Source organism: Tenrec ecaudatus, chromosome 18 (genome assembly GCF_050624435.1).
Source record: "Tenrec ecaudatus isolate mTenEca1 chromosome 18, mTenEca1.hap1, whole genome shotgun sequence".
Classification (NCBI taxonomy): domain Eukaryota; kingdom Metazoa; phylum Chordata; class Mammalia; order Afrosoricida; family Tenrecidae; genus Tenrec; species Tenrec ecaudatus.
The window spans coordinates 14,711,712-14,726,826 of record NC_134547.1 but is presented as its reverse complement, the minus strand read 5'-3'; the positions used below and the strand labels follow the sequence as shown (position 1 = coordinate 14,726,826).

Sequence of the window (15,115 nt, the reverse complement as noted above, 5' to 3'; positions counted from 1 at the left end):
CACAGGTTGAGAACCACTGTTCTAATGAATGCTGCTGAGAAGGATTTTCGTGTGAACACAGGTCATCGCTTTTGTTGAAGGACCTGTGTGAATCTTTGCCCGTTTTTAAATGGGGTATTGCGTATCTTTTATGTTCCAGTTGTGTTAGTGTTCTCTATATCACCTCTCTGGGTTTTTAGACCCATTGCAGTGACTACACAGAACTCACAGGCAAAACTCCCGACGAAAGTGTAGTAAGTTAACAAGTCATACTGCCACTGAGACATGCTCAGGGCTGAGTTGTTTATCGGGACATGTTATAAAGCGCTGTCCAGTCGGCTAATAAACGCCCAAAGGACATGCCACTCTACTGTCAGCCTCAACCTGAAGGCATTCGGTTTATGCTTCATGCGTCAGCAAGCTCAGCTCCCTGAATGAAATGCCCAGAGACACCCCACTCCAATAAGTTTCATCCGGAACACACTCAGCTCCCCATCTGTGGGCCAGCAAGTCCAACTTCCTCAATTCAGTGCCCAGAGCCACACTACTGTGCAAACAGCCTCCTACACAAGAACCCTCAGCTATAACTTGCTCCGTGGGTAGCGGAGTCCAGCACTCTGTTCAATGTTCTGGGTCCTGGGTCTGCTGCTGTAATCCGTTGCCCCTTTCTACCCCACCCTCCCTCCACCCTCCCAGTATCTCCACTCTCACCGCTGGTCCTGAAGGGATCATCTGCCCTGGATTCCCTGTGTTTCCAGCTCCTATCTGTACCAGTGTACATCCTCTGGTCTAGCCAGACTTGCAAAGTAGAATTCGGATCATGATAGTGGCGGGAGGGGCCGAGGGGAAGCATTTAGGAACTAGAGGAAAGTTGTGTGTTTCATCGTTGCTACCCTGCACCCTGACTAACATTACTCAACACTAATCTGCCCAATGATTTGTAAAAAACTTCAGCTTGTCACATACAAAGCCAAGAAAGTCTCAAAGTCAAAGAAGGAACAGGACATATGGCCGCTATCGATTTGAGTCTCCAGCCCGGTAAAGAAAGAACTAGAGAGACACAGGGGGGGAGAGGAGCTGCTGGCATCTTAGGAGCCAGGAGAGTGTCCGGAGCATTGGCTCCCTGGGGGAGCAGCGGGCGACCGACCCTAATTTACATCCCTAGGCGAAGCCAGCCTCGACCCCGCCCACCGCAGAGGGTTCTGGGAAGTGTAGTCCAGCCCCTCCGTGCCCGCCAACTTCCGCTTCCGGGTGGTATACGCCCACCGACGTTTCTTCTGTGCGGTGAGTCATCGCCGGGACGTGGGTCTTCCTTAGGGTCTTCATTGGGGCCGCGGGAACGGAGATGCGTTCCCGAGGCCGCGAGAGGGACGGGCGGCGGGACAGCGGGTGGAGGATGGCCGGAGCGGGGGCACGGAGGAGCCACCCGGCGCAGGGAGACTTCCAGGAGAGGCCGGGTCGTCCCGCGGGGCGGGGGATGGGGGCGCTGGGGGTCTGTAGCCTGATGGTCACCGTGTCCTGGCAGCTCCGGGAGCGCAGGCGGTGGACTCAGGAGGGTGTGTTTCTGAGGCCTGGGGAGAATGCCCCTATCTTGGACTCTTGATTCCTTTTCGGGTTTTTTTTGTTTTGTTTTTTGGTAAGGGGAGAGTATACATATCCCACTGGAGCTGAGCTTCCTCCTGCGGTGTGTTGAGTATGGTATGAAAACGGTGTTATCTCGTGGCTTATGATTCGCTCCTATGGCTCCTTTGCTTTCTTGGGAGAGTGCCTTTAGCAGAGATAGCTGAGTAGAAGAGGAGGGAATGAAAGATCTCTGAGTTCTTCCCATTAGAGTTCCAGCTGAGAAGCACCGTTATATATATATTTTTTAAATGTAACACCAGCATCTTCCTCTCTGGAGGCCAAGCTTTCCTGACTTTACTCCCTGGCACCCTTTGCCTCGCTTGGGTCAGCCGTTAGAAACCACCAGCAGCTCCTAGGGAGAAAAAGGAGGCTTTCTACTCTCATAAAGAGTTAGTCTTGAAAACCCACAGGGTAGTTCTAACCCCGCCCTATAAAGTCCATATGAGTCAGAATCCACTGGAGGGCAGTCAGTGCGTTGTAGTTTTTGCTCTTGCTTATCCCAAATGCCCATCTAGGTGCCTTAGCCACAGCTGCCTTTTCCCAGAAAGAACGAGTTCCTCTAAGGTTGAGAAATTCCCCAGTGGTTTGATTCAGTGCCTTTGGCCAGCAAGTGATACCGGTTACTAATCTCACCAGTGGAGAATAAGCCAAGAATAAGAATTCTACCACTCGGAGCAGTAACACTAGATGCCAACCTCCTTCTGATGTCAATCTACCCCTGGAATCAACATCACAGATAAAAACGACTCACACCAGGCACTGTGTGGAGCAACACTGGTCTCATCTAGATGAGACAGCTTCAGTAGTCAGCACTGGTGCCCCGTGGCCAATGAATGGATCTTGCTACACAACCAGATCAGGGAGGTGGTCTGCACACACCCCTCATGTACAGCAGGAGAAGGGTCCCATTCCCTTCCCTCTAGAAACAGACAGAGAAGCTGAGATGGCTAGTTGCTATACCCTAAGTTAAGAGGATCCTGGCAATGCTTCCATGGGCTCAGGCCAAGAGGAGAGGGATAGCTTATTAGGAGGGGTTTGGGATCAAGATGGCCCTTAAAAGGGAGTCAGCCAATACCTTCATCCTGTTCTCTTGAGCCAGACGAACCCATCTAGTGCTCAGCACAAGGTTCTTCATGGTCACAGAGAAGGTGCCAAGTTTTACTCCTACCCCCTTTCCACAGGCCCTCCCATAAATGGTGGGCTAGTTGTCATCCTCAAATGTTGTCCCGAGATTCCAGAAACGTGTCATCCATCAGAATGTACCCTGTGTATAGACACAGAGCCCACTGTCCGAAGTGGACGGCGGACAGGTCAAGAATGTGAGTTGTCTCGTTTCCCTTTCGAAGTCCCACTGTTTCTGGCACCTCATGAAGCAGAGCAGCGGAAAAGAACACCAGGCATTCTCAGCATGTCACTGTCCATTTCCTACAGGGTGCACACGGGTGGGTCACTTTTCCACACCACGTTCTGAAACCATCAGGTGTTTGTGAGTGATTAAAATTATCCCAGTAGAATGAGCAGACCCGCTCGAGACAGAGATTAAAATCAGCTACAGCACCCATTGCCTAAAGCAAACCAGCTGAACTGGTTCATTGCTGCCTTTGAAAATCTCGTGGAACACTTTACTATATTTTCTGTGTCATTCCAGGTTACATGTTACCCATGAGTGTGCACCACGAATGGGCACGGAGCCCGTTTATATAAAAACATTTTGGTGGAAAGGGGAAACCGATTACAAGGATCTACATATAACTTCCTCCCTGGGGGATGGACAACAGAAAAGTGGGTAAAGGGAGACGACAGACAGTGTAAGATATGACAAAATAATAATTCATAAATTATCAAGGGTTCATGAGGGAAGGGAGCAGGGAGAGAGAGGGAAAAATGAGGAGCTGATGCCAGGGGCTTAAGTGGAGAGCAAATGTTTTGAGAATGATGAGGGCAATGTACAAATGTGCTTGACACAATTGATGTATGTATGGATTGTGATGAGTTGTATGAGCCCTAATGATTAAAAAACAAAACAAAAGAAAACATCAGGCTGAAACCTGATCGGTAACTTGGATACCACCACTACACTTTTATATATCTTCAAGTTGACATAACATTATGTAGCTACAACAGCATTGTAATACATTTTTTTAAACATTTTTTTCTCTTAGTATAACCTGCATACCCCTATTTTCCACCATCAGGATGTCCGGGCCTCTGCAGATTTGAAGGACAATGATGTGATAGTGTCTAGTTCATGTTGTAGGTGTCCCAAGGGATTGATTATAGAATTAAATCCCTTTTCAGTAGTACTGGTCATGCCATAGGTAATTTTTCAGGGATTAGGATTCATATTGCTTGATGGAAGGCACTGGTATATTTCATTAAGTTTTCTGTGTGTGACATTGGCAATTTTAAAAGAGCTAAGATTGGGGATGCTGGAGAACGTTACTTGTTTTTTTCCTTTCCCCTAGGTGGTGTTGAGAAAAACATCAAGCCACGTTGACCCCGACATTGCAGGTGAATGCCCTAATGCAAGTGATTTCTTCATTTAATAGAGTCTAACTTTAGTTAATCCAGTCTTAATGTAGACACCTTACCTCAGTAGTTAGGTGATAACTGCATCTAGCTAATCATTAAAGACCACTAGTTCTTTGGACTTGAGCCATCAGCCTGCCATGTTGCTTGATGGTCCTGGGAGTCATCAGCAGCCTGCTTTCTTACCTGACAGCCTTGGGTTCTGCATCCAGAAGCCTGCCATCTGAACTGCAGGGCTTAGGCTCATCAGTGCCTACAGCTGCATGCGTCAGGAGAAGTCTCCAGCTTGATGTTTGACCAATGGGCTTGGGACTTGCCAGCTTCTGTAACTGTGAGCCATTTCCTCGAGATAAACTTCTCTGTATGTGCACATGGATAAGCTTTACGGCTTTCGCTTCTCTAGAGAACCCAGCCGAAGACATTTGGTCAGCGGGTATCAGCACACCCCACACTTCTCATTCTATTAAGAAAAGTGTCATTTAGTCATGTGTGAACAGTGCACATTCTGGGGCAGGTCGTACAAGAGGCTCTCCCTCTTAAAAGTACACCTGAACAGGGGGATGCCGTTTCCTGTCAAAGTCAACCCACACTGAAGGTCCATCTGCTGTGACGAATTGGGATTCTAGTTCTTAGAGTGTCCCGCTTAGATTTTTATGCCCCAGGCGTTTGCGTTCAACCTCTAGCCAAGTTGGTCATTTGAATCCCTCCGAAGTGCTGTGGAAGAAAGGCCTGGTGGTCTGCTTCCATTGAGACTCATCCCTGTCTCCCTCTGAAAAAAGAAAAAGGCAAAACCTTTTGTCATCTAGTTGATGTCTACTCATAATGACGCTTTAAGACAGTAAAAGTACCCTGTCCTGTTTCCAAGGCTGTAATCTTTGTGGAAGCAGATGGCCACATCTTCCTCCCATGGAAGTGCTCGCTGGTGGATTTGGACCAACGGCTGAATGATTGCCAACTGAACACCTACCTACTGCAGCCCCAGGGCTCCTTCCATGAAGGTTACACCCATGAAAACCCTATGGAGGAATGTTACTTACAGTACAAAGCATCACAGCGAGTCAGAATTAACTCCACCACAAAAGGTCTGGTGTTTTATTGGGGGCAGGGTGGTATTAGGTGTATACCAGTCTCCCCAGCACCCTAGCCCACGGGATACTGACAGTTAATGTTGAATAGATGCTGACTCATGGCGGCCCCATATGTCTCAGAATTGCACTGCGCCCCACGGAGTTACCGTGACTTTGACCTTTCAGAAACAAATCAGCAGGTCTTTCTTTCAGAGCCCCTGTGATGGTTAGGTTTTCTGCCAACGTGGGTAGGCCAGGATTCTCCCATGATCTGATCTAACTTCATTTCAGTTCCTCTGGGAAATGTCCTAATCATGCTGCCATATTTGAGAGACGGTGTTGCTGGGTGTACAGTTCTTTCCCTTTTCTTTTTCTTTTAAGAGTTTGTGTGTGTCATCTCATTGCTTTCTGACCCGTGTGGTTCCCGCTGTGTAGTCTTAGTTTAATTGTATTGGTGCCTCTTTGTAGGCGAATTTTTATTTTTCCAGAACCGCTCTCACAACGTACTTGTTTACTCATTTATTTTGTCTTTGTCTTTGGTGTTCTCCAGTGTGATTATGATACATCGCGGGGACTTCTCTTTGGGGTTCTGCCTGGGGCGGTGCTTGTGGAGCTTCTTGGGTGGGTATCTTCATGGACTTCATGACATTAGAGATGTTTTGAATTCCCCTCAGAATTATCAAGGGATTTGTCATCGTTTCACCAATCCCGTCTTCCATTGATTGAATCCTTTATTGAGTTGTCTATTCCTGACATTCCACTGTTAATCTTTTGGGTTTCTAGTTGCTGTTTTTGTAGTTTTGCCATTTTTGCTTTGTATGTGTTCTCGCCTGTTATCTGTTTTCCTTGACTTTATTGGTGTTGTCTGTGATCTTTCCTTAAAACCCTTGGAAAGCGCTACCTTTCTGTCTTTGGAATTCCGTATTTGGACACTCCAGTCCCGTGTTTGTCTCTGGAAGGTTTTCTGGTACTCTATTTTGGTCATTTTCCAGGCTTCTTATGTGATATCATAGTGTCTGTTGTCTCAAGACACACATTTCTGAAATACACGGTAGGTGTGTGTGCCGCACCATGCGACCTTGATTTACTCTCTCTGAGGAAGCAGACGCGTGTGCTGCTCTGGTCACTGGTCTGGCTGCGCTGGAGTAGTCGTTCTCTGTGACCGGGTGGCTGGGGCAGCAGCTGCGTGTGTGAGTGTGGGTCTTTGTTTGTGAATGTTGTGCACTGACTGAGGAGGCACTGGTGAGGTGATGTGCGAGTCTGGCCAGTCACCTTGTCAGGGGTGCTGGAAATGTTGTCACTTGTTCAGGCACACTGCCCCTTGCAGGGCGGGGGCGGTGGGAGGAGAGGGCAAAGGGTAGGGTTCCTGGGCCAAAGGTGTGTCCCTTTCCACTAGAGAGCAGGGTGGGGAAGGATGTGCTGCTAGACCGTGGGTTCCAAGCACAGGTAGCTTGGAGGGAGCAGAGGGTACCCACACTCTGTGGATTCCCAGCCCAGATGATTGGCTGGAGAAGCGACCAGCTTCCATTCATAAACTCCCACTGCCTGTGACTGGGTGGAGCAGCAGGAACCACCAACGCGTGGGTCCTGGCGTAACTGCCAGTTCTCAAACCCCTGTGTGGTTGGCTGGGTGGCATACAGGGCACATTGGACCCTGGTACTAACAACTAGGCAAAGAAGCAGAAGCCACCAGTCCTAGGACCCTGCCTTGGGTCCTTGGTTGAGGCAGGGACACTGTTTATCTGTGTGCCCCTAGTGTGGGTGGGGTGGAAGAACTTGAAAAATGTGTGGGAAAATCCTATTTGAAATCCGTGTTTCCTTAATGCCTTTGGAGCCCCCTCCTGCTCCCTAAATGATGTAATCCAGAGGCCGTGGTTCCTCCTGGCAACTTACAGCTCTGGGACCTGAAAGTGGGGCTCCGTTAACATGAAGTTCCCTGAGTCCACAGCTTCCAGCACATGGGAACCCATCCGGCTGTAGGGAGAGAAGGGAGTGGGAGGGGACAGGTATTTCAGACCCCAGGTGCCCATCCAACACCCCTGGCCCTATCTTGGAGAATCTGAAGAATGAAGAAGCCCTTTTTATCTTTTGGCATCTTCACTTTAGGTAGGTCAGATTATTGAAAGAAGAACTGCTCTTCTCGGACCTTCCAGGAGAGGGGGCCATGGAGCGGTTGGCTTCCAGACATGAGGGCAGAGGTGAGTTGCTGAGGGTTGTGGGTCAGAGGATCCAAGCTGGGGGTGGTGAGGGAGCCAGTGGGGTGAAGAAGGAATGACGTGAGGTTTGGCAAAACCAACAAGGACACTTTTCAGTTTGGGTAGATGAACTAAGAACTCAGAGAAGGCACTCTCTCTACCTCACACCTCTTTCTCTCTGGCAGCCATTCGTTCTCTAGCCTCCGCCCCTTCCCCGCAAGCAGAGGAGCCGACCAGCTTTCAGGTGGGTGGAGTTTTCTTTTTCCCTCCGGGAATACCAGTGTGAATGTAGCTTCCTCACTCCCTAAAAAGAGGAGATGGCAGTGTGTTGTGTGCGTGCGTTACATCACCCAGCCCACTTATCACCCAATAGCAATGTGAGGTGGGGGCACGATCCTCTTTGATAAGTGAGGAATGCAGGATCTGAACCCAGGCCCGTGTGGCTGTTGTCCGAGGCTCCCCAGGCCACGCTCCGTCCCAGTGATGCGTGATACAGACTCACAGAACTCAGCCGAGCTGTTGTCCTCAAGTGCAGGAGTGTGTGGTTTATGACAGTGGAAAGATTCAGGTCACAGCTAGCAACATTCGAGGCACATAGGGAAGAAGCCGGGAGGAAATGTGCATAAGCTTCTGGTTCTCCCATCACTAAGGGGTGCTGATTTAGATCTCCCAGCAATCATTTGTGATAACCTGCAGGACGTATTACCAACCAGGGAAGCTCACTAGGGCCTAGGGCTCTGGGTTGTTGTTGTTGTTTGGGGGGGGGAGGGGGAGGGGGGACTTCCCTGGTTGGTAATATGTCCTGCAGGGCATCATGAAAATGCACACATAAGCACAAGTCAAGCCCTGCGGACCTTCTTTACTAACTCCTAATATTAATTAGATTGAACGCACAGACTATCTGGTGTTTCCCGAGACCCCAGGCAAAGACATTCTGATCAGGCAGTTCCATGGATGGCATGATTTGGTCAAGGGCCTAACCTTTCTTTGGCGTGTGTAGTGTTTGGACAACCCACATCTACTGGGTAAGCCCTTTGTTTCTACAGCTTCCGCCATTGCCTGTCTCCTCTGTGCACCAGCTGCCAATACTAATTTCATCTACGGAGTTAGGTCCAAATTATGTAGTGATTGTAACTTGTGCAGACTCCATGGGTTCACCATTTCAGCTCCTGGAACCCCTCTCTGGAGTACTCACCCTGAGCAAAGAAAGCTCCTTGCATTCTGCAAAAAGAATCAGCACCAAACTTTAGTAGAACTTGGTGTGACTCTCCACATCGGGGAACTTCCTGCTGTCTGGTCTGCTTGGTTGTCAGGATGCCAGGCTGACCTGGTTGTTTGTGTTGATGGTGCTTCCCCTTGTAGGAGATGTTGACCTTCGAGGACGTGGCTGTGGTCTTCTCCGAGGACGAGCTAGAACTGTTGGACTCCGTCCAGAGGCAGCTGTACAGAGACGTGATGCTGGAGAACTTCAGGAACCTGGTCTCCGTGGGTGAGGGCAACCTCTGTGCATCAGCTTGCTGGAATGTTCTTATAGCTCAGGAAAGACCTTATGGCCTTGTACCCAGGTGAAAGCCTTTATGTGTAGGGCCCTTTGAAAGTTGCCTTCTTTATCTGACCCTGACCCTGATCTTACTCTGACCCTGACCTTGATCTGACTCTGACTCTGATCTGACCCTGATCCTGACCCTGATCTGGCCTTCAAAGGCCTGCAGGTCTTGAGACCAGGACTGTATTTTCTTATTCTTTTATGTAGTATCTAGAAAATGATCCTCAACCTTGCATCTTCTTGCATTTTCAGGGCAACAGCCTTTCCTGTCTGACCAGCTATCCCATTTGGAACAAGATGAAGGAACCTGGGTGGCAGAGAGAGAAATTCCACCAGATCCAGATCCAGGTGAGAACCATGGAGAGCAGAGCCTGTCTGGGCTGGGCGTCGGGGAGCGTGCCACTACAATGCCCCAGTGCCCACCCTTGTTCTTACCCGTGGGCATTGTTGCTGCCACTGTAGGTGACTGTTCTTGATTCTGCCTCCTAGTCACAATGTTCTCATCATTTCTTCAAGCTTTTCAGAGAAAGACACACCCAGAGAGCATGAGGGCACCCCACTCCACAAGCCAGCCTCCTGCCCCAGAGCACTCCACTTTACTTACTCATTGGCCTGGGAAGGCCACTGCTTTGTCTCATGCTCTGGCTCTTTGTTCTGTTGCTGCTCCTTTAGTGTCCATACTGTCTCTTAGATCAAGTGGGCTCAATGTGCAGAGATCTTGGGGGTCCAAAGGACATGCACCATTCCTGGTTCTTCTGCCTTTCTGGCAGGTAGAGTCTCCATTTTATACCCAGCAGGATGCCATCGCAATTAGCAATCACTCACAGCGGAATCTTACTCAGACTCATCAGGAAAACAAAAGTCCATTGGTGGGAGTAACAAAGACTATGGCTAGAAGATCCATCTTAAATAATTCCCTGCACTGCAGTGATATAGATAGATACATACATACGTGGATAAATGAACAACAGCTTAATTAAAGAAGTGAGTTTCTCTGAATATCCATGCAGAATTCCTCTTGCAGTTCAACCCTCTGACAAAAGACAATTTATTCGTCTTTTTTATTCAGGCATAAGGAATGTATGCTCTGATACTTAACTACCAAAATCAGAATTTTTCCTTAGGGTCATGCTCTTAAACCATGTTTGGTCCAAGTCTGAAAGGCTAAAATCCCCAAGACAATATTTACCTTATTCTCTTCTCTATGTCATTTTAATCCCTTAGGAGACAAAAATGAAGTGGATATGGAGTGTATTCAAGAAAAAAAATTGAAAGTCCTTTTACAGAAAGAGCTGAACTACTGGAAAATCTGGAAACAAGTCACTGGTGAATTAACCGGCAGTCAGGATGGTGGAAGAAATCTTCAAGGGAAAGATTTCCAGTCGTCAAAAGACACTTCTAACTGTCAAGGTTGGGGAGGCCAATCCGTTCCGGGCTTTGGAATGGATAATTTGGTGGATGGTTTTCCAGGACATGCTTCCATCAGTGCCAGCCTTCAGGTGTGTTCATCCTGGAAAGGTGTGAGCCTCGTCCCCATGCAGGGCTCTTGGACCTTTGTGAATGAGCCTTCAAATATTCAGGGAAGCTATAAAAAAATCCACATGAGAGATACGCTATATAAATGTGATCGGGGTGAGTATACCTTCAGCTGGGTAGCATCACATCACCATGATCACAGACCACTTGAAGAAGAGAGACCTATCGGCTGTGATGAGGATAGACATCACTGCATTGACGAGGCAACACTTTATCACCCCAACTCTCGCACCAATGGCTTTAAAAGTCAGGCAGGTGGAAGTAGCTTCACAGACAACTCAAACCTTCCCACTCACCCACTAGTGCACTTGGAATATCAGCAGGACGCGCTACCACAGAGTGTCTATCTTGGCAGACATTCACGCATCCCCATAGGAGGGGCCTCATCTGTAAATGTGGAGGGTGGTCAGAGCTCCAGGCAAAGTGTTGACCCTTTCAAGGTCCAAACAGAAGAGAAATCCTATACGTGCTTTGAGTGTGGGAAGTGCTTTTGGCGGATTTCAGACCTTCATAATCATAAGAGAGTCCACAACAGAGAGAGGCCCTACGTATGCGATGTGTGTGGGAAAGGCTTCATCTTCAGCTCCGACCTCCTCATTCACCAGAGAGTCCACACCGGAGAGAAACCATATAAATGTGCCGAGTGTGGGAAAGGCTTCAGCTACAGCTCGGTGCTTCTCAGTCACCAGAGAGTCCACACGGGGGAGAAACCTTATAAATGTGAAGAGTGTGGGAAGGGATTCAGGTGCACCTCAAATCTCTACATCCATCAGCGAGTCCACACGGGAAAGAAACCCTACACGTGCGATGAGTGCGGCAAAGGTTTCAGTCATAGCTCAAATCTGCGCACCCACCAGCGACTGCACACGGGAGAGAAACCCTACACGTGTTTTGAGTGTGGAAAGGGCTTCAGGTTCGGCTCGAGTCTCCTGAGCCACAAGAGGGTGCACACCGGAGAGAAACCGTATCGATGTGACATCTGTGGGAATAGCTACAGTCAGAGCTCCCATCTTCAGGGCCACCTGAGGGTGCACACGGGGGAGAAACCGTACAGGTGTGACGAGTGTGGGAAGTGCTTCAGTCAGAGCTCCTCCCTCCAGCTCCATCAGAGAGTCCACACCCGAGAGAGACCCTATACGTGCGAGGAGTGTGGCAAAAGCTACAGTCAAAAGTCAAGTCTGCGATTTCATCAGAGAGTGCATTTTAAATGAGAAACCCTCTCAGGAGATGTAAGCTCAGGGCTCCAGGAAGAAGTCAGAACTTTGTATTTATTGGAGAGCCAAGCTAGGGAAAAAATACTCAATGAAAGTCATACGTCTAGTGTGCTGCTGTAGAGGCTGGTGCATCGTCATCACTTAATCCAAGTAGGGAGGGAAGATCTGGAAGTTTGATCAATAAAGCAATTTTTACCAATACCGTCTTCAAGGGTCTGTTACACAGTAAAATAATCCTAAAGTGGCAAATTTGCATTTTCCACGGTTTCTCCCAAGGAGGAGTGATAAAGTATCTGGTGTAAATTATGGGCATAGATTCTTTGTGGGACCAAGTGCTTAGAAAAGGGTCACCTTTACCATGTATGCTGGTTTTGAGGGTTGTGGCTTTTTTGGATAGTATTGTATTTCTGACAAAAGTTTACACAGTCCATGAGGTTCCCATATAACAACGAGCACACAAATTCTTCAGACTTTGGTTATATTTTTTCCCCCAAAGTTTAACATTCTCTCCCAGTAATCTGATGTTCTGTCCTATTACCGTCTCCTTTTGACTTCAGTACAGTTGGTCTCACATAAATGATTTCAAAGGTACAAAGCATTCCTTGATAACATTATACCTTTTAAAAGATACTTTGTTTTATAAAACATTAATATTTACTAAAGCAAGTGGCTTAGAAGGGTAGGTGCAGCTATAGGGAAAGTTCTTCTCTTGGTCTAACTGCAGGCAATTTACCCGGAAGGATAAACATAACAATATTACTACAAAATCCGGGAATCCATTGAAGAAAACAAAAATAGGAAGCTATTTTTTTTTTCTCTACATCTCCTCCACCTAGACCTCTCCGCTTCTGAAAGGTGTCTTTTCATCTCTAACTCTTCCCTACGGAGCCCTGGTGTCTTAGTGGCTTACAGGAAGGGCTGCTAATGAAAAATCAGCTGTTCAAAACCAGCAGCTGCTCTGGAAGAAAGATGAGACTTTGAACTCCCATAGAGATGTGCAGTCTTGGAAGCAGTTTATTCTGTCCTATAGCGTCCCTGTGAGTCAGCATACACTCCGTGGCAATGAGTTTGCCTTTGGGGAGTGGAACCCTTCTCCCAAAGAACTGCGATCCCATTCATCCCATGTGGAATCACCAGTATTGGGATCCTTAAGATAGTCCAACTGTGTTCCTTGTCTTTTAGAAACAAAAAGAGATCTTCAGGGGCAAGATTGGGGTTGTTAGGTGCAGGGTGTGAGGTTTCCCCATGAAATTCCCACAGGACAGCCCTTGCTACCTTGAATAAGGATCAGGTGAATTGTGATGGGGGCAAATTAGCAGTAATTCCTCTGTACAACATTCGTGGTCTATTTTTTTCTCACCAGTGCAGATGTCAATATTCTTAAAAGTTCTTTGTAACAAGTCCCTGTAATCATCCTATGTCATTCAAAAGAAGCCATCGAGGACCCCCAAGTCACCAGCACCTCTTCTGACCTCTCTGCCATGTACTGGCCCCGAAGCCCCCTCACAGCCACTGTTTTCATTGGCCTTGTCTCTTTCCAGTCAAGTAAATTCAAAGTCAGGGTCAAAACTTGGCCCTAGTTATTGGCTCCCTAACAATTTCTCCACTAGCTTTAAATTTAATTACAAGCCAAACACTCGGGCTAAGTGTTTGCAGGCAGATGTAAACATTTTGTTGGGAATAAGCCTGTACAGGCATGAGCTAGAATCCTCAGTGACCGAACTTTCTGACTTCCCTCATTCCTCTATCAGACATCATGGTGGCGTTGTGATGCTAACTTGTCTCAGAGATCAACCTCTCAGAGGTAATCAATTGCAGGAATATTTTGTTTGAGTAAGTTTTTTTTTTTTAAATCATATTGGGGGACTTTTAATGTGGGTTGTGTTGAATTTGTAGATAAATTTGGAACAAAACTTTGATCTTTGAAATGTTGATTTTTTTTTCATTTTGAAGATACTCTGTCCACAAAAAAGAGACTAACTTAATGATCCCTCAGGAATACTTTAAAGATTTTCTAAAGTAATTTCTGTGTGTGTGTGTATATATATGTATCTTAATTTTTGACTGTCAATATTTAAATTTTTATTTTAAAAATGATCTATTGGGAATTAATACATATGATTGATAAATACATAAGATATGTATTATTAATATATACAATATAATTCTATAGCTCATATGTTTAGTTTTTTATATCTGCACAGTCATCAGTGTAATCAATTTGAGAACTTTTCCTTATTCTTGTAGTCATCATTATTAGTTTCCCATTATCCCCCAACCTTCCCTGCCATAACTGTAAGAAACTATTAATCCAGTTACTGTCTTTGTAGATTTTTCCCATCCTGGACTTCATACAAAGGAAATCATACCACTCCCAACAACAAATACAAAATCATATTCTGAAAGATCTCAATCCAAAAGGAATGATTTTTTAAAAAAAGAACAAAATGCAAAACCTAGGCTCGGTTGGAGCTAATAATGACGAATACAAGAATGAAGAAAAGGTTCTAAAACGGATTGTGATGATTGTACCACTCTTCTCGGGGTGCTTGAACTATTGATTGTATGTGTGAATTATAGGCGAATAAAACGGGGGAAAGCGAGAACAAATGTAAATGGGTCAAAGGGAGAACAAATGATACGGTGTTAAATCTGAACCTAATTGTGTCAGGCTTGATGCCCTTTCCAATGCTCTTTGTCTGCAAGCTAGGCTCTTCACATCACTACTCATAAATAGAGGGGATTCTCCAGAGGTTTACTCCACGTGGAGAGCCTGTCTTAGGATTGGGCTTTCACTGCCGTCCAAGTTAGAAGCCATCAAGTTGGTTCTGACCCGTAGCAACCCTATATGCCCAACATAACGAAACACTTCCCAGTCCTGGGTCGTCCTCACAATTGTTCCTGTGCTTGAGCCCACTGTTGCAGCCACTGTGTCAGTCCATCTAGTTGAGGGCCCTTCTGTTTTCCCTCAGCCGCTCTACTCGAGGAAGCATGGTGTTCTTCTCCAGGGAGTGATCTCTTCCTGACAACATATCCAAAGTACCTCTTGGGTGATGTCTTGACATCCTTGCCTCTAAAGAGCACTCTGGTCATACTTCTTTCAAGGCAGATTTGTTGGTCCTTTTGCCAGTTCAGGATATGTTCAATATTCTTTGCCAGCACTACAATTCACACACATGAATTCATTCTAGATTTTCCTTTCCAAAGTTCAACTTTCACATGTATATGAGACCATTGAAAATACTGTGGCTTGGATCAGGCACACCTTCGTCTTCAAAATAACATCCTTCCTTTGAAATACTCTTAAGATGTCTTGTTCAGCTGATTTACCCAATGTTATCCATAGACTTGTATAAACCAGGTGTTCAGAATTTAAACTTTTTTTTTTCTTTCAGAATTTAAACTCTTAATACTATTCTGTCCTCT

General features: G+C 46.7%; 1 protein-coding gene across 2 annotated transcripts; it reads left to right on the top strand.

Annotated features, from left to right (window-relative positions):
* The first annotated feature begins 1,210 nt into the window (after positions 1-1,210).
* On the top strand, positions 1,211-13,769 carry LOC142432403 (zinc finger protein 112-like). Of its 2 annotated transcripts, XM_075537581.1 has the most exons (8): positions 1,213-1,263; positions 4,068-4,113; positions 4,997-5,213; positions 7,305-7,396; positions 7,579-7,637; positions 8,756-8,882; positions 9,192-9,287; positions 10,164-13,769. In XM_075537581.1, the coding sequence occupies exons 4-8, from the start codon at positions 7,363-7,365 to the stop codon at positions 11,684-11,686; spliced, it is 1,839 nt and encodes a 612-aa protein (XP_075393696.1). In that variant the 5' UTR covers positions 1,213-1,263; positions 4,068-4,113; positions 4,997-5,213; positions 7,305-7,362; the 3' UTR covers positions 11,687-13,769. The 2 variants fall into 2 exon arrangements, with proteins under 2 accessions (XP_075393697.1, XP_075393696.1); XM_075537582.1 differs by lacking the exon at positions 4,997-5,213 and having other exon boundaries at positions 1,211-1,263.
* Positions 13,770-15,115: the final 1,346 nt, after the last annotated feature.

Coding starts and splice junctions, on each gene's coding strand:
- LOC142432403 (XM_075537582.1), top strand. CDS start 7,363: ATGGAGCGGTTGGCTTCCAGACATGAGGGCAGAG. Junction 7,397..7,578: donor TTCCAGACATGAGGGCAGAG/GTGAGTTGCTGA, acceptor TCTCTCTGGCAG/CCATTCGTTCTCTAGCCTCC. Junction 9,288..10,163: donor TCCACCAGATCCAGATCCAG/GTGAGAACCATG, acceptor TTAATCCCTTAG/GAGACAAAAATGAAGTGGAT.